This window comes from Palaemon carinicauda, chromosome 39 (assembly GCF_036898095.1).
Source record: "Palaemon carinicauda isolate YSFRI2023 chromosome 39, ASM3689809v2, whole genome shotgun sequence".
Classification (NCBI taxonomy): Eukaryota; Metazoa; Arthropoda; class Malacostraca; order Decapoda; family Palaemonidae; genus Palaemon; species Palaemon carinicauda.
Window position 1 is genome coordinate 15892243 of NC_090763.1, and position 19095 is coordinate 15911337.

At 41.9% G+C, this 19095-nt stretch overlaps 1 protein-coding gene across 1 annotated transcript in view; it reads right to left on the reverse strand.

Annotated features, from left to right (window-relative positions):
- Positions 1 to 335: 335 nt before the first annotated feature.
- Positions 336 to 19095, reverse strand: part of DENR (density-regulated protein) — a 36986-nt gene continuing 18226 nt past the window's right edge. The window contains exons 3-6 of the mRNA XM_068363262.1: positions 16436 to 16529; positions 10303 to 10476; positions 9614 to 9753; positions 336 to 449 (exon numbers count right to left, since the gene is read on the reverse strand). Of these exons, the coding sequence (XP_068219363.1) occupies positions 405 to 449; positions 9614 to 9753; positions 10303 to 10476; positions 16436 to 16529 (453 nt within the window). The 3' untranslated portion in view covers positions 336 to 404. The remainder of the gene's footprint in view (positions 450 to 9613; positions 9754 to 10302; positions 10477 to 16435; positions 16530 to 19095) is intronic.

Here is a 19095-nt window from a genome sequence, read left to right on the forward strand (position 1 = left end):
AATTCCAAACAATCTTGCAACGATCCTTCCACACCATCTACATATTCACTTTACAATATGTACATATTCCTTTTGTTTCTCCCCCCGATCATTCTTCAGCCATGTTAAATCTATAACTGTTTTTATGATGACCACTGTACTATGGGCTAAGTATTCACTCAACCTACTATAATATGCAAGAATTAGAAAAATTTATATAAGCTTCAATGACAAAGAGGGAAAATACTGTATAAATAAGCTTAAAAACATATACATGAGCTTGACATATTGGTGACTAAACTTGAGTATTTCGCAACAAATGGTTAAAAAAATTGGTCAATAATGAAAATTCAAAAGGATATTCACTTTTATTTAATCTATCAATATCACATACCAATTTCTCAGTAGATAATCATGAGATTTCCCTAACGCTTATGTTCACCACCATCTTCAACACTATCGTCATCAATCTGAAAAGAAATTATCATTAATAAATGTGGAAAAATAAGAGGATGCATAGGCTAAAATGTCAGGTTAACATTTTAAGAGCAAAATTGCAGTTTTCATGTTGTATACCTTAAAGCTATCTGGTCAATGAAAATTGATTCTTTCATTGAAGATATACTCTGGCACATACAGTACCAGTAAGTGTTCCTGGCTCAAGGAAATCAGATTGCCAAAGAAAATATGATGCCAAGTTTAAATATACACACAAAGGGCACTACGATTTTTAATTATCCTTATACAGTACAGTACAAGGAAAGAGTTATTTAACAAAGAAATTTGACATTCTGGTAAAATCTCTTATCAATGAAAATTAAACTGATTGATAAACGAGTATCATAATTGTTTCGTCATTATAAAAAATAAAATCTACTTATCTCTTTATTACCATTTAATGCTACTTCCCTCATTATTTCTATAATGGAAATATGTTATTTTCATTAGTAAAATAAATTTTTGAATATACTTACCCGGTGATCATATAGCTGTCAGCTCTGCTGCCCGACAGAAAAACCTAAGGACAAAATACGCCAGCGATCGCTATACAGGTGGGGGTGTACATCAACTGCGCCATCTGTCAAGCAGGTACTCAAGTACTCCATGTCAACACAGAACCAATTTTCTCCTCGGCCCACTGGGTCTCTATTGGGGAGGAAGGGAGGGTCCTTTAATCTATGATCACCGGGTAAGTATATTCAAAAATTTATTTTACTAATGAAAATAACATTTTTCAATATTAAACTTAGCCGGTGATCATATAGCTGATTCACACCCAGGGGGGTGGGTAGAGACCAGCATTACATGTTGACATTATTATGAGCTAAGTATTTTGTATTTCATTTTAGCAGTTATTCAAAATAACAAACATAAAATAAATAAGTACCTGGTAAGGAAGTCGACTTGAACAATTACTCTGCCTTTTTAAGTACGTCTTCCTTACTGAGCCTCGCGATCCTCATAGGATGCTGAGCGACTCCTAGGAGCTGAAGTATGAAGGGTTGCAACCCATACTAAAGGACCTCATCAAAACCTCTAATCTAGGCGCTTCTCAAGAAATGACTTTGACCACCCGCCAAATCAAGTAGGATGCGAAAGGCTTCTTAGCCTTCCGGACAACCCAAAAACAATAATAAAACATTTCAAGAGAAAGATTAAAAAAGGTTATGGAATTAAGGAATTGTAGTGGTTGAGCCCTCACCCACTACTGCACTCGTTGCTACGAATGGTCCCAGAGTGTAGCAGTTCTCGTAAAGAGACTGGACATTCTTAAGATAAAAAGACGCGAACACTGATTTGCTTTTCCAATAGGTTGCGTCGAATATACTTTGCAGAGATCTATTTTGTTTAAAGGCCACGGAAGTTGCGACAGCTCTAACTTCGTGTGTCCTTACCTTCAGCAAAGCTTGGTCTTCCTCATTCAGATGGGAATGAGCTTCTCGTATTAACAGTCTGAAAAAATAGGATAAAGCATTCTTTGACATAGGCAAAGATGGATTCTTAACTGAACACCATAAAGCTTCAGACGGGCCTCGTAAAGGTTTTAAATAGAACTTAAGAGCTCTTACAGGACATAAGACTCTTTCTAGTTCATTTCCAACTATACGATAAGTTTGGAATATCGAACGATATTGGTCAAGGCCGAGAAGGCAGCTCGTGTTTGGCTAGAAAACCAAGTTGTAGAACATGTAGCCGTTTCGGATGAGAATCCGATGTTCTTGCTGAAGGCATGAATCTCACTGACTCTTTTAGCTGTGGCTAAGCATATCAGGAAAAGAGTCTTAAAGGCGAGATCTTTCAGGGAGGCTGATTGTAGCGGTTCGAACCTGTCTGACATAAGGAATCTTAGTACCACGTCTAAATTCCAACCAGGTGTAACCAAACGACGCTCCTTCGTGGTCTCAAAAGACTTAAGGAGGTCCTGTAGATCTTTATTGTTGGAAAGATCTAAGCCTCTGTGACGGAAGACTGATGCCAACATGCTTCTGTAACCCTTGATAGTGGGAGCTGAAAGAGATCGTTCTTTCCTCAGATATAAGAGAAAGTCAGCTATTTGAGTTACAGAGGTACTGGTCGAGGATACGGATACTGACTTGCACCAGTTTCGGAAGATTTCCCACTTCGATTGGTAGACTCTAAGGGTGGATGTTCTCCTTGCTCTAGCAATCGCTCTGGTTGCCTCCTTCGAAAAGCCTCTAGCTCTCGAGAGTCTTTCGATAGTCTGAAGGCAGTCAGACGAAGAGCGTGGAGGCCTTGGTGTACCTTCTTTACTCGTGGCTGACGTAGAAGGTCCACCCTTAGGGGAAGTGTTCTGGGAACGTCTACTAGCCATCGAAGTACCTCGGTGAGCCATTCTCTCGCGGGCCAGAGGGAAGCAACTAGCGTCAACCTTGTCCCTTCGTGAGAGGCGAACTTCTGCAGTACCTTGTTGACAATCTTGAACGGAGGGAATGCATATAGATCTAGATGTGACCAATCTAGTAGAAAGGCATCTATATGAACTGCTGCTGGGTCCGGGATTGGTGAGCAAAATATTGGGAGCCTCTTGGTCATCGAGGTTGCGAAGAGATCTATGGTTGGCTGGCTCCAGGTGGCCCAAAGTCTCTTGCATACATCCTTGTGGAGGGTCCATTCTGTTGGAAATATTTGTCCCTTCCGACTGAGACAATCTGCCATGACATTCAAGTTGCCTTGGATGAACCTCGTTACTAGTGAAATGTCTAGACCTTTCGACCAGGTGCGGAGGTCCCTAGCGATCTCGTACCATGTCAGAGAGTAGGTCCCTCCTTGCTTGGAGATGTACGCCAAAGCCGTGGTGTTGTCCGAGTTCACCTCCACCACTTTGCCTTGAAGGAGAGACCTGAAGCTTTCCAGGTCAAGACGTACTGCCAGTAGCTTCTTGCAGTTGAAATGCATTGTCCTTTGACTCGAGTTCCATAATCCCGAGCATTCCCTACCGTCTAATGTCGCACCCCAGCCTACGTCCGATGCGTCCGAGAAGAAAACGTGGTTGGGAGTCTGAACAGTCAGGGGAAGACCCTCTCTAAGGTTGATATAGTCCTTTCACCAAGTCACACCAGACTTTATCTTTCCGGAAACCGGGATCGAGACCGCTTCTAGCGTCTTGTCCTTTTTCCAGTGAAAAGCTAGATGGTATAGAAGAGGACGGAGGTGTAGTCTTCCTAGTGACACAAATTGATCCACGGATGACAGTGTCCCTACCAGACTCATCCACAGCCTGACTGGGCAGCATTCCTTCTTCAGCATCTTCTGGATGGATAGCAGGGCTGGGGGTTGATCGTCTTGTTCAGCAACGTCCTCATCAGAGGGTTCCTCATCCGAAACTGATGAGGAAACGGCAACGGAGTGGGCAACGTCTGACTCGCTGAATCCGGTCGCACTGGTGGATGCGTGACGGAGCCGGACGCAAAATCATGGCACTGCTGCACAGTCTGTGAACTGTCAACAACCATGGGTGCGCGAGGAAGTACAGTGTCAACCCGAAACTGTCTAGACTGTCTGGGTTGTGCAGTCAACACCCTACCGGGTTGCTGAGGTTGACGCACTGCGTCACAACAAGTCACCTCTGCTGGTTGTTGAACGTCTTCCTAGTGCCACACTGAACGTCAACAACCACCTCCGAGCCTCGCTTAACGTCAACGTGCGACTGGCAACCCACACTGGGTCGCATCGGTGGAGGAACCACCTCAACTGGCAGACGCGAGTAGGATACCTCAGCGTCAACAGGGCGCACAACCAACCGGTTGGAAGGTTGTTGGCCAGAAGGTTCTTCTCCGTATTTAAGTCCTCTATCAAGGACACAAGCTTGGACTGCATGTCTTGCAGCAAAGCCCATTTAGGGTCTACGGGAGCAGGTGTGGCAACAGACGGGGTTAGCGACTGAGGCGGAACCATTTACCATCCCTGGAAGCCTTGTTATGTGTGACATAATAGTACAGCAAAACTTCAAAGGCTCGACAAAAGTTGAGAAGTTGACCTGTAAACAACTTGGAGCGTCTCCTGGCTAGGCGCCAGGGCGAGTCTACCAGAATTGAGAAGTCTACCTGGGCAGAGGCATGAACTCCCAAGCCGAGAACTTCTCTCGAGTCCTATCAGACTCTCGCTCTATAAGCCAGTTTAAAAGAAGGGAAATCAAAGGCTGTATCCCTAAAACTCCTCCTGGTGCAAAAACCAGTCGCCTAGCCAACGTAACGCTCTCTAGGAGAGCGAGAGAGCACTAGCTTAACAACAACGGCTTCGAAGTAGCTAGGCCTAGTGTAAGTTCTGACGTTAGGCGAACGAGGAGCAGCAGTTACAAGATCCGGACGAAGATCCTTAAAAAATCATCATGATTTAATTAAAGTCCATAGGAGGCTAAGCAGCTTAAGGCTCCTCTCCAAATGACAGAGTCCTCAAAGGAATATCAGTAGGAGGGAGAACAGCACTTTCTCATCTACAGGAACCTTGTCCGAGAAAAGCTAGGTTATCTCAGTGAGGGTCTCACTGGTGCAGTAGCAGCAGACCAGAAGGCAACGTTATGTAACTGCTTGACAGTCTGTGAACTGTCAAAAACTGAACTGTCAACCACACCAGGTGCGTGAGGACATACAGCACTGGTGCATTAGTAGCAGACCAGAAGGCAACGTCATGTAACTGCTTGACAGTCTGTGAGCTGGCAACAACCATAGCTGTGTGGGGAAGCAAAGCCTCTACTCCTGACTGACTAGTCTGCTGCGGGCGAGTAGCGGTAACCACAGTGGGTTGCGGAGGTTGACACACAGCGTCAAAACAAAGCAACTTAACTCCACCCTCCTGTTGTTGTGGTAACTCGCGAACGTCAACGGAGGGTAGCGTGCGTCTGTGAACGTCAACGTGCGGCTGGCAGGGTACACTGCGCATGGGTGGTGGAACTCTCACAGGCGGAGTGCGGGAGCAGGTAGCGTCAGTGTCTACTGTACGCACAACCGTGGTTGGTTGTAGGCTAACGGGTGCAGCGTCAACCTTCTCCGCACGATACTCCTGCATAAAAGATGCTAACTGTGTCTGCATAGACTGTAGCAAAGACCACTTAGGGTCTACAGCAGCAGGTGCGGCAACAGACGGTGTTACTGCCTGTTGCGGTACCACTTTGCCTCTCTTAGGAGGTGTGCAGTCATCGGAAGACTGCAGCGAGTCCGAACTGACCCAGTGGCTACACCTGGGCCGTTGGACTTGCGCGGAAGGGACCGACTTGCGCTTAATAAGCTGCGAGACCTTGGTCCAAGGTTTCTTACGAGAAACCTCTTCCGCAGACGAGAAGTAAATGGGCTCTCTCGTCTTTGTGTGGGTGGGGCGATCTTGGGTAGATACGCCCGAAACCACGGAGGGAAAAACGTCTGTTCGTTGATCAAGGCCTGACGAACCCATAAGTCGTTCGACATTACTTCTCCCCTGGGCTTGGGAGCTTGCAAGAGGTCCCGGACTAGGTGAACGACAGGCACGAACAGACGAACCCTCGGACGCAACACTGTAACACTTTGCGCATATCACTTTATCACTTCGATTTTCTGTTTTGCACTTATTTCACTGAAATCGAAATTAATACTAGCAAAAACAGAAAACATATATAAAGATAAAGAATTCAGTGGCTGGAAAAGAGACTAAACACTAGTTCAAATAAACTACGTTTACAATCTCTCACCGCACATAGCCTGGGGACAAGAATAAAACCCTAGAAACGTTTTACCTTCTTCCCCGTACAGCGACTAGGGAGGAGAGTCACACGAGAACAACGTTATCCGCTTGAACGGAACGTTTTTTCTCCTCTCTCTCCCTCCGTCTCTATCTCTCTCTCTCTTTCTCTCTTGATTTCGCACCTGAGAGAAGAGCCCAAATATATATCGTCAAAACATGTTATTTGGCTAAAGGAAAAAACTGAAAGGTTTTCCAAATAAAAAGTTCCTTTAATTTAGAATTTAAACCATTTAAGCTAAGAAAGAATGAACGAAACGTCAGAATCGATTTACTCTTACTGCAAAGTGAAACCGTGATACACTCTCTCTCTATCGTAACGATAGAGCGCATGTTGAACGTCCTGAACGTCAACAACTGCGTAGTCTAAAAAAACTAAACGTTAGTTCATCTTTGAAAACAGTACGAGACTATCAAAGAAATTCTTTCATAAAACATTAAATTTAAAAAGTTTTAAATTCTTTAAAGGCTAAATACGATATAACGGGCTCAACGTTGATTAACTCCGGTTCCAAGTTAGGACCGCCTACTATCAGGAAAGGTCGCATATAAACAAAACATAAATTTTTTTTTTTTTTTTTATATGTTTATAATAAATGGAAAGTTAATCGAAGAGGCCTAATAAAGGCGGAGAGATATAAAATATATAGATCTATAACGTGTTAAGCAAAATTACTAAAAACCTAAACACACTTCCGTCTAAGGGAAGGGTCGGCCATTTAAAAGTGAAAGAGAGTCCATACTCTCTTTGTCACCATAATTAAATCTATCCAAAACGAGTTCAAGTTTTGAGATGAAGATAAAACCCCTGCATAGCGAAAACTCAAAAACTGGAATAGTGTACTTCACCAAATAGTTGTGAAAACAAATCCAGTTAGTAACAGCGTATTTAGTAGGTCTTGCCAGTGGCACGACAGAGAGAAAATTGGTTCTGTGTTGACATGGAGTACTTGAGTACCTGCTCGACAGATGGCGCAGTTGATGTACACCCCCACCTGTATACGATCGCTGGCGTATTTTGTCCTTAGGTTTTTCTGTCGGGCAGCAGAGCTGACAGCTATATGATCACCGGCTAAGTTTAATATTGAAAAATACTAATGTTTACTACCAGGTGTTTTATTCTAACATACAAAAGTTTCCAGCGTTTCAATAGTTATTAACCCTCCGGTTATCCCAGCCATGACAAAATCTCTGTGAAGTTCATGACTTCCAAACTTTTTTATGGTGAGCAATAACATCATATGTCACCCTTTCGTAGATTAACTAACAGAGGACTAAAGATAGAAAGAAACTAATAACTGCATCAGAAAGCTTAGTGCATCATCGAATTATCAAAAGGTCAACCTATAAAGTGACTATTCACATTTACCTTCGTTCTCATTTGATCTTTAATCTTTTATGAAAAAAAATTATTCTACTACTGTATCTACATCATCAATTTATTCTTCAGTTTTATTACATTCAAAGCTTCCATTCTATTTCTCTCTTTTCTATTGTTTACATTTTTTCTCAAAAATCTTTTTACAAGATCATCTAACCCACTATAGCCCTTAGATCTATACAAACACAACATAGCTGATTATATCAATGTTAAGTGATGGTAAGTAGAGGACTTCGCAAGGAAAAATTCTCCGAAGGTTTGTAAGAGGAATAATTTCCCAAAATAAAAAGGAGAAAAATTGCAAAGGCAATCCAAATATTCAACCATGTAAAAAATTGATTAATTCGGTAGCTAATATCGAAAAAGTACAGGCTGCTCAACCTAAAAATTAGAAAAATTATTTCAATGGCTATTTCCCTCACCTCCAGGGACCAACTAGCACAGCATCATAATCACATTGCACAGCAAAAAACCACATCCAGTGGTAAACATGAAACAATCAACCTTTCAAAGTACTAATAATTATATTAACACAGATTAATACAAGTAGACTGTTTTGTTTCTTTTCAGTGAAACATTGGGCAACTGTAGAATTTAACTAGAATACAGTACAGTATACGATACGTGGGGTTAAAATAACGTAAGCAGTCATTCTTAGGTGTAACAAGGTGGTATTTTGCTTCAATAGCATATATCATGCAATATTGCATTGCATTATAGCTCCGCCCACTGTTACGTGCTTCCCTAGTGATTGGTCGTCACACTTCTAAATCTACCAAATGCTTACAAGTGTGGGATTTTATCCGTTGGAGGATGTTCACTATGTGCTTGATAACAAGTTTTCTGTCGCAAGAACTGTGAACAATACATTTACTCGGCTAAAAGATATATCCATGTGAATATTTAGTGTTATTGTGATTATGGTCATGATGTGGCTGTGGGCAGAGCTTACTGCACAACAAGCGACTCAGATAGTTGTTCAGGGGTGATTTCTTAAATCAAACAACTAACTCTCGTTTACTTTTGTAGTTTCGTCTGCAGGCTACTCCTTCATGACATGCTTGCATGTTATGAATATTTCTAGACTGAGTAGAGAATTGAAAATTGTTCAACTATTTAAGCAAGTTACTGTGATTAAAGTCTTAATTGTTTAGAAAATCATTATTCTATTACTAATTAGTGAGAATCTACGGTTACATTTGTTTAGGCTTCACGAAGCTTAAACTAGATTAGGTAGCCAGGGTCTAAGCAATCTTAATCTCAAAATTAGATTTTGAGTCTATAATGAAGAGAAAATCCAGAAAAAGGATAGGCTAGTGGTTTTAAATGGTAGAAGAAGGTAGTGTTCAGGCTACTGATTCATTCCTGTAGACTGTGGTGGAAAACATTCCTTCAGGCAGTGGCAGTGATCCTAGTCTAGTCTGTCAAACCTAGAACCCTAGGCTAACCTCTTATGTGGTGCCTAGGATTCTGGTGTACCTTTTAGTCAGAGTTCTGATTGTACAGAGTGCATTATTGACTCGACTGATTCCATGTAAGCATTGAGCTATTAATTTGGTCCATATATTTCTATTGCAAAACCCTTGCCTTGAGATATGGAGACATTAAGTTATAGTTACTGTATATATATAGGTATTCAAAAGTTTAAGAGATTTTGTTTTTCAGATCCAAAAGAGTACTAAATCACTGAGAAAAGCTATGATCCAAGAGAGATTACTGTCCAGGCATTGCTAGTATAGGCTTTAAATTCCGTTAAGACTAATGGAAAAACTAGTTTCTTTAAATGTGAGGGGCTTTGACGTGAATATAAACTTTTATATGCCTATATACCTACTCTATATGAAAAGATTCAATGAATGAACTGGACAAGTTATGGTGCCCTGAATAGTATCAAGACTAAGAATAGATATCAACTCATGTCTAAACAAATTAATGAATACTGTACTGCAAAAAAAAATTTCAAATAAAAAATAACACTCGCCCTTTTACCCAACAAAATGTGATATGAATAAAACCACTTACCTCAGGCCACTTCTCAGGAATAAGATCCAATAGGTCATCTTTAATATCCCCTTGGATAACAATTTCATCGTCGCCAGTTACAGATGAGCCACAAGCAAACTTTGTGCCGAAAAACTTTGCTGCCACTTTTAGGTCAATATCTGTAATGACAAAGAGGTGATTATAGTTCTACTAAAATACTGCAATGCCCCAAATTAAATCCTACTAGTCCCTCCCTATTCTAATATTATCAAGGTATTATACCCAAAAGGATGTGGTAAAAACAAATAATAGTTTAAAATTCTATTTGAATAACCCAGTAGAGGAATCAAGTCATAAACCATCTTAAATATATAGCTAAAGTTAAAAAAAACCTTGATAGTTAAAATACACACAATACAGTAAAAGTATCAGAAGCCATACCGTCATGTCAAAATTATCTGATGATTCTTAATATCCTTTTTTTTCCCAAACAATAAAAAATAACTCAAGACTAGAGTAATGAAGCCCCTGAAAGCAGCAACATAAATCAAAACACTAACACTTGAGTTATACTCTCCTTAGGATATAACCCAAGTCTACTTAAAATGACAACTTTTGTTTTCCAGTGAATTTGCTAATTTTACAATAATACTGTGAGAAATGTTTAAAAAATATTGAGCTGAATACAGCATCTAAAACATAAAAATAACAAATAAACAAATACTCACTGAAGGTTTTAAGTCCAGTTATGACAGTATTACGCTTCTTACCGCGAGGCGCTACAAACACAACAACTTTGCGTGGCCCGTCATCAGCCTTCTTCTTTGCTTTAACCATGCCTTTTCCACCTCGCTTTTGACGTTTCTTTTCCTCATCAGCAGCGTCGTCATTTCCAGTAGTCGCTATAGGTAATAAAAAATAAATATCAATAAAATTGAAATCTAAACCACAGGTACTTCTCATTTCCTGATATATTGCATTCAGTTAATGACCACTTGATATTACGAAATTCAGTAAAGTATTTCCAATTTTAAGATGAAACGGAAAGCACTAATGTATTTTGGGGGTTAAAGTGCTGTGTGGTCTCGAAGGAAATTCCCATGAAAGACTAGAACAGAAAATCCCATACAAATACGAATATTTTATGGTCGATTGTATTTTCTGTTCTGTATCATATGTAGTCTTAATTATTTTTGTTAATCGATTGCTGGAAGTCCTATATATCAAGCTTGTTTCTCTTTGACCTTTTATTCAATGATTAGTATCAAATACTATGCTATAGTAAACTCCATACTGTCTGGAACCAGTGTTGTCAATTAACTGAATTTTAAGGATATCTGATCATCTCTCTAAATTATCCTTTAAAAGTAAATTTCACACTATCATGTAATAACTACAAGAACAAGCTTTGATGTAGATATGGGTAACTTGCAGCTCAGGATGCATTAATGTTCTAGGATACTGAAATATTTCTAATTATATTTATTTATACCAGTAATCATCATTATTATCATTAGGAAATATGAAAACTTTTATAGTAAGATAAATAAAACAAGGGAGAACTGCAAAAATCCAGTATACTGGTATATTGGGCAAGTAATAGTTCTTGCTTATGTGTATTATCATGCGGCCCTACCTCACTTGGATATAGTAAAATGTGGGCCCAAGGGGAGGAACAATTCCCCATGCCTGCTTTAAAGACTGCATAAAAACTCTCTTAGGTTGTAACATATAGGTAGCTGACATATTCAATGTTTCTTATCAGAGGATTTAACAAAATAAGGAAATTATATTAACAAGTCTATCTTAAAGAGCCCACAGGTCCATGATTCTGACCCTAAGATTGGAAAATCAAGATGGTGATGGCAGGGGGATGCTACTGCTGAAACACCCATTTACCACTTCCCATCTTTCTGAGCGAGAACAAAATGTTTTCACAAATCTTATCAATTTTCATCTTTATCACGGACAAGTTATTTGTTCAGAGACTTGATAGCACATGAATTTCAGGAAAGTTTCATTCAAGTATGACAAATTTGAAAGTACAGTACAGGTAATTTGTATTTTTCCTAACAATTCAAGCCTTCAACTCATTAGGGATATATACCGCTAGTTAGAGGGGGTAGGGGTAGCCACCTACCTGGCTCATACACACACTGGTGTTGTCTCGTAACTATTGATTGCAGGCAAGACTTACAGGAGGATAGGTGGTGGCAGGCCAAATTTGTATAAAGAGCTCAAGGATTGTATTGCTAGGAAAAATACAAATTACTTTTTAATTTGTCTTCTGTTCTGACAATACAAACTTTTTGGCTCCTTATTAAGGATGACTCACCCTTTAGGTGGGTGGAAGTTCGAACCAACTGGCTCATTTTGACCCGGGGTTTTCCCGTAACTGCTCCGCATGTAACAGGGAGGAAACCTGATGCCTTGCTAAATTCCGAGCAATGAACGGTTAGCAGACAGCAATCTGTGTGATCATGTGATACTAGCAGTATGAATAGCCAAGGTAAGAATTCTCAGAAACGTAGGAATATTTGAATCAACCATAAACGTTACCCCATCCCACCTCGCCAGGGGGTATGGGACCGCAACAAATATTTCTATACTAGTTTACTCATAGGAAATGGTTTTACCTGCACACAGGAAGCACCTTCAGGGACCGAAGGATGTGAACCATGTTCCATGAGGGTGGTCTAACTTCTGACTGAAGCAGGTAAGCTTAAAACTCTGTATGAGGGATGAGGAGAGAGAACTCCAACGAAGGGGAAATATTAACTCCTTTCAGCCTAAAGGCAAGACTTAAGGCTGAGCGGTAACCTTTCACCGCCAAGACCGAGAGGAGTTTTTCCTCTCGCAGGTATACAAGGTACTCCGCTATTGATGGAATAGTGGTATCTACAGGAGACATTCGCCTTCCATGACACCAACCACAGAAGACAGTCAACTTTGCCTGGTAGACTGAAGCTGGAGATCTACGAAGGTATCCAGACATCCTCCTCGCAACTTGTTGCAAAAAGCCTCTTTGAGAGAGGAGATGCTGGATAGTCTGCAGGCGTGAGGTCGTAGTGATACTACGGCCTTGTGAAAGATGTTCATGTGCGGCTGTCTAAGTAGATTCTGTTGTGGTGGGAGCTCTCCCGGGACCTCCATCATGAGCTGAAGAAGGTCCGGAAACCATTCGGTGTGATGCCATAATGGAGCTCCGAAGGTCTTTGACAAGTTCTTGGATGATCTGGTCTTGTTACGTACTCTTCTCATCAGTCAGAACGGGGGAAAGGTATAAATATCGAAATTGTCCCACCATTGTTGGAATGCATCTTGCCCGAGGGCCTTGGGATCCAGGACTGGGGAGCAGTAGAGCAGGAGCCTGTTGTTCAGGGATGTCGCAAACAGATCCAGTCGGGGAACCCGACAAAGTCGGGACTTTGTTGGCTACTAGATGATTCGCAGACCAATCGCGCCCACTATCTGAGACTGCTCAGATTGTCCACGAGCACATTCCGCTTGCATAGAATGAAGCGAGCTGATAGGGACAGAGTTGTCTTCTGTCCATCTTAGCATCTCCACTGCTAGATGGCAAAGGGGCTGCAAAAAGGAACAGCCTTGCTTGTTTACGAAAGCCACTACCATGGTGCTGTCGCTCATCAACACCACTGAGTGACTCGCCAAGAACTGATGGAACTGCAGTAGGGCTAGAAAGGCTGCCCTCATCTCTGGTACCTTTCGGACTCTGACCAGAGTCCGAAGGCCATGTGGTGAACCTTGGGAGTCCCCCACCCTTCTTTTGACGCATCTGAAAAGAGCATCAATTATCGGGGGAGGAAAGAAAAGATCGACCCCTCGTCAGAGATTCTCGTCTGCCACCCACCACCTTAGGTCTGTCCACTGCTTGGATCCCATAGGGACCAGCGTATCCGGGGAGTCGTGGTGCTGAATCCACCCGGATTTTAGCCACCAATGAAGAGATCGAATTTGGAGGCACCCATTGCGAATTAAGATTGGCCAGGGATGTCAGGGGACCTAAGAGATGTAACCACTGTTGGGCTGGGAGAGCATCTTGTTGGAGGAGGGGGCTTTTTGAATTCTGCCGTCTAAGGGGAAGACTTTCTGCAGGCTGGAGTAGATGATCATTCCCAGGTATACCAGTCTTTGAGGAGGAAGCAGGAATGATTTCTTGAGATTTACCACAACCCCCAGATCTTGGCAAAATGCAAGAAGTCTGTCTCGGTGCTGAAGAAGGGTTGCCACCGAGTCAGCTAAGTTTAGCCAGTCATCCAGGTATTTTAGGAGAGGGTTGCCAATCCTATGGGCCCAGGTTGACACTAGGTCGAAGACTCTTGTGAAAACCTGATGTACTGTTGAAAGTTTGAAGCACAGCACCTTGAACTGGTATTGCCTGTTGTCGCGCATGATCCTTACATACTTCCTTGATGACGGATGGACTGGGATCTGGGAGTACCAGTATGTGTCCTTGAGATCCAGTGTGCACATGAAGTCCTGTGGTTTTACTGCTTGTCGGACCATATCTGCAGCCTCTATGCTGAAGGGAATTTGTGGAACAAACTTGTTCAGAGCTGAGAGATTGATTACGGGTCTTCCGCCTCCAGACGCGCTCTCCACAAGAAAAAGTGGACTGATTAAGCCTGGGGACCTGTTGAGACCTCTTGGAGAGTGCCTTTCTGTAACAGGGTCTGGACTTCAGCCCGGAGGGCCAGCTCCTTCACGGACCCCTTCGTGAAGGAGCTTGATGGAACCAGATTCTGAGTAAATGGAGGGAGAGATTGAATGAATAGGATGCAATACCCTGACAGAATCATGGAGATTGCCAAGGTTCGGCCCCGTGCTGCAACTACCTCTGCTACTGGCGTTGCAGGCATCCCCCACTGGTGGACAAGTAAGAGGACTGCCCTCCCTAGAGAGAGCTACCTCGGCCGCCACCTCTACCTCCATGATTGGACTTGCTGCCCTTCTGGTCTCTGACGATAAAGGCTTCTTTGACATATTCTTAGAGGAGCCTGTGGTCTTGCTGGTCTGCGGCTTCCTCGGAGGGGGAGCTGTTCCATGGGACCTCAATGTCTTGGCAGCAAAGAAAATTATTTTCTTCTTGGGCATTTAGAATTTGATTTCTAATAATTGGCAACAGCATTGGAATAGTTTAGTTGGAAGGAAGAGTCCTGATTGGACTTTCTCCAGCGCTCTGCCGCCCGCTCAATGTCTTCTGACTTGAAAAGAGAGGGTCCCTCCAACGTAGCACTCCTGAGTCTGGTCACTTCTGCTTTCTCGACTTGTTGGTGGAATTTTTCAATTACAGAGTCCCTTCTCTTGAGAATTATGTTCACCCACAGGGTAACAACCTGATGGGAGAGAAACTCAACAGTCCGGATACTCGATAAGAGAAAGGTAGCCATATTCTTCCTCGTGGAGGATTTGTACCAATCCTCGGTCTTAATGAGGTATCCAACTGACCCTAACCATAGGTCCAGCCACAAAGTTGCCTGAATGGCTAACTTTGCAACGGTGTCTTTGCCCTCTGGAGAGGCCATCGCCAGATTGTTTAAGCCATTAGTTGTCTTCATGGAGGCCAGGACCTGACAGAATGCATAGTCGGAGACAGCGTGCTTGTAGGCAAGGGGCGGACAACAAGTTCTGGCTCGGTATATCTAGGACTAGCAGCCCTAGGAAGGTAGTCTTCGATCTCAGAGTCCAGATTGTCATCCACACATGAGCTCTCACCCGTAGGAGCCTGGGGTGGGTCGTAGTCGGCATCTTGTCTGGGAGGGGAAGGAATGTCTCTTGCAGACGTTAACACTGCTGCCGAAGAGGTCCCGCAAGTCTTTTCCTGAGTCTTTCAAGAAAATCTGGCCGCGCTGTTCTTGGGGACCGTCTTACAGGCTTTACTTTCCCTACGGGGTCGAAGGAACTCTAGAAAAAACAGTGTAGAAGTCTCCCTGCGCATACTTGAACCTTGTTTTGGGGAAGGAGCTGCCGGGTATTTGTCAGCACTCTTGGACGTGGTACCCTGCTCAGGAGGAAGAACCTTGATGAGAAAGAGATGGTTCTGTTTGGGGTAAGACAGAGATGAGGATGATCTTGAAGAGACCAACTTGACTAGAGGAATCTTGGGAGTTCGGCACTACTTTGTTAGGGGAAACGACAACGTCCTTCGAACCTTGGGGCTGTCCTGAAGCTAAAAGGTCAACATTCCTGTTCAATCGGTCCTTAGCGGAAACCGAGCGAGCAGGAGCTTTGGGAAGAGATTGGGGGTTAAAGAAGGAGCCCGAGGTTTCTTTGACTTTGAGGAATACCCCACAGGAGAAGAATCCCTCTTGGATGTCTCATGCTGCTGGCCAAATCTCTCCCACTGAAAGGAAGACCACTCCCGGCATTCCTCGGAGGTGTGATCCTGCGTACAAGACCGTCCTCTGCAGGACGGACACAACGTATGAGGGTCGCTCTCAACCGAAGGTGCCACACTTGCACCCCTCAGGTCCCAGACATGTTCACAGTATGATCTAAGAAGAAACAGTCCCACCTGAAAAGAGAAAAAGTAAATCAAAGTAGTCAAATGGCAGTCAGAATTAAGAGGCGAAGAGAGACAATGTCCGCTCTTGGCTGAGCCAAAAGAAAAAGTGACGAGACAACACCGGCATGTGTGTGAGCGGGGTACCAGGCTAACCCCTGCTAACTAGTGGTGGGGTAGTTATACTGTACCTCGCTATAAGTCTTTTAGCTAGTCTTTCAGCGTCGCCAAAAGTATATCCCAAATAAAAAGCGTAAGGGTATTTAGTGACGGAACAAAAATAATTTTCCTGTCACATATGTCTTAAGATTCTCTAATTAGTGAAAAGTTAAACTTACATTTTCCACCAGCCATCATTTCTTCAAACATATCAGGAAGATTCTTCTCTAACCACTGCTTGCACTTGTCGTATGCAGGGTAATATTCACAGTACTGCAAAGGAAACGTATGTAAGCTCAACTTACAGAATATACAGGATATTCTTACTAATATAATACATAAATAATTATATCATAATACAGTATGAATTAAATAAAAATAATTTCACATGTATGTTCCTGATTAACCTCTACAAAATATGTACATAGACAATGGATCCATAAATGGGTGGAATGAAAGGCACCTCATAGATATTAACAGAAATTAACAATTAAAAAAATTAGTAATGTGCTGCATGCTCTTAATCATAAGTAACATACTGGTAATTTTCAAGAGTTTTGTAGTATAAAAACAATTGTTTCACAAATATCTAAACAAAGAAAAAACAATTTTCCAAAGAAATCTAAACAATCAAGAAATATAAAAGAGAAGTTTCAGGTGATTTGTATTTTTCTTAAAATGTAAAAGAGAATGACCAAAGCTTGAAAATGTTTGAGATGGGTATGCCCCGGTGGGATAAAGGATACCCAGACAGTTATTGTACTGACAATAAGTTCTTCCTTAGGCACCAAAAATAATGAAGTGTCGCTAGTTTGCGCAGGGATTATATAGAATACTAGGGATTCGTATTCTAGGAAACAAATCACTTACAAGATTTGAAATTTATTTCTACAGGGATACAAACTCTATACCTTTTATGTGGCAACTCGTTCTTCAGACGGGGAATATTTTCAGGGGACAAACTAGGTTGGTAATCTCTATCCAGAAATGTCATCTTCCAGGTCATTATTATTATTATTATTATTATTATTATTATTATTATTATTATTATTATTACTTGCTAAGCTACAACCCTAGTTGGAAAAGCAGGATGCTATAAGCCCAGGAGCTCCAATTGGGAAAATAGCCCAGTGAAGAAAGGAAACAAGGAAAAATAAAAAACTTTAAGAAGAGTAACATTAAAATAAGTATTTCCTATATAAACTATAAAAATTTTAACAAAACATGAGGAAGAGAAATAAGACAGAATAGTATGACCGATTGTACCCTCAAACAAGAGAACTCTAACCCAAGACAGGGGAAGACCATGGTACAAAGGCTATGTCAATACCCAAGACTAGAGAACACTGGTTTGATTTTGTAGTGTCCCTCCCTCTCCTAGAAGAGTTGCTGACCATAGTTAATGAGTCTCCTCTACCCTTATCAAGAGGAAAGTAGCCACTTAACAATTACAGTGCAGGGGAAGAATGACTCCTTACAACCACTACCTGACACAACAATATCTCATTGGGATCATACCCAATACAATTTCTAACTGAGGGGACTGAAAAGGTATCAAAATTTCTCATCAGGGTCTAACAGGGTCTGATTTTTGCCCAAGGTGAGTTCTGCACACGTGGCAATCTATAATCCCATCCGACACAACAATATCTCATCAGGATCATACCCAATGAAATGTCTAACTGAGGAGGCTGAAAAGATACTAAATTTCTCATCAAGGACTAACAGGGTTAGATTTTTGCACCAAACCAAATGAGAATAAAAACAATTCCCACACTTCAGTGGCTCACAAGATATGATAAGCTAAGCAGATTGTCTACTCTTTTTATAAGGTTTAAGGGTTGCTCATGAATGACAAAGGCAAGGGACAGGACACTGGCCTAAAGAGTAGGTCGTGTTTGGTGTCATGCTTAATCAGTACCATGGCCACAAGAGAATCTGTGGTTTGCAACCAGTGTCTTTTCAAACAGCATTGCAAAGACCATACAAGGGGATGACCGTGAGGAACAAGTTTCTCTAATGACCTAATAGCTATTACCATTGCTGTGCTCCTAACTGTACCCAATGAAAGATGACAAATTCGGAGATAATTTGTATTTTTCCCTAATACAAACCTGGAGTTATTTATGTGAATATTCTTTCAGCAGCAGTTGGAGGTAGCCATTAGACTTTAATTGCAAGGTGGCAACCCTGCTGCTTAGTGGGTAGGCTGGGGGGTACCCAGCCGCCTCTATATATACTCTCACAGCGGTGAGACACGTCATTTTTTATTAAAGGCAGGACTTCTGGGGGACAGGTGATGGCGGGCCAATTTATATAAATAACTCCGGGTTTGTATTAGTTAGGGAAAATTCAGATTATCTCCGAATTTGTCATTTGTTCCCATACTAACAAACCTTCGTTATTTATGTGGATGACTCACTCTTAGGTGGGTGGAAGTCCTAGATCTGGCAAAGACATAGACCAGGTTTTACCTAGTACAGTACAGTATACAACTGTGGTCTAGGGAAAACTTTGATACCTCGCTGAAATATACAAAGTGAGTTTACTAGCAGCCTGTGCAATGTAGTAAAATAGAGGTTGTTATTTTTATGAACGTCTGTGAATATATACAGTATAGGAAAAACAACAAAATGTATTTCATTGCTTCCTCGCATAAAGGAATGGGGACGTAGACAGTTTAACAATTTTATAACTTATACTAGGCTACACAAGGGAAGTGATAATTACCTGCAGAGGTTGAAGCCAGCTTACAGGGGACCCATGGTGCTGTACCCCAAAGGAGGGGAAGATGAAGGAAGGAAAGCCAGAGACATTCATTTCATTCATCCCAATCTTA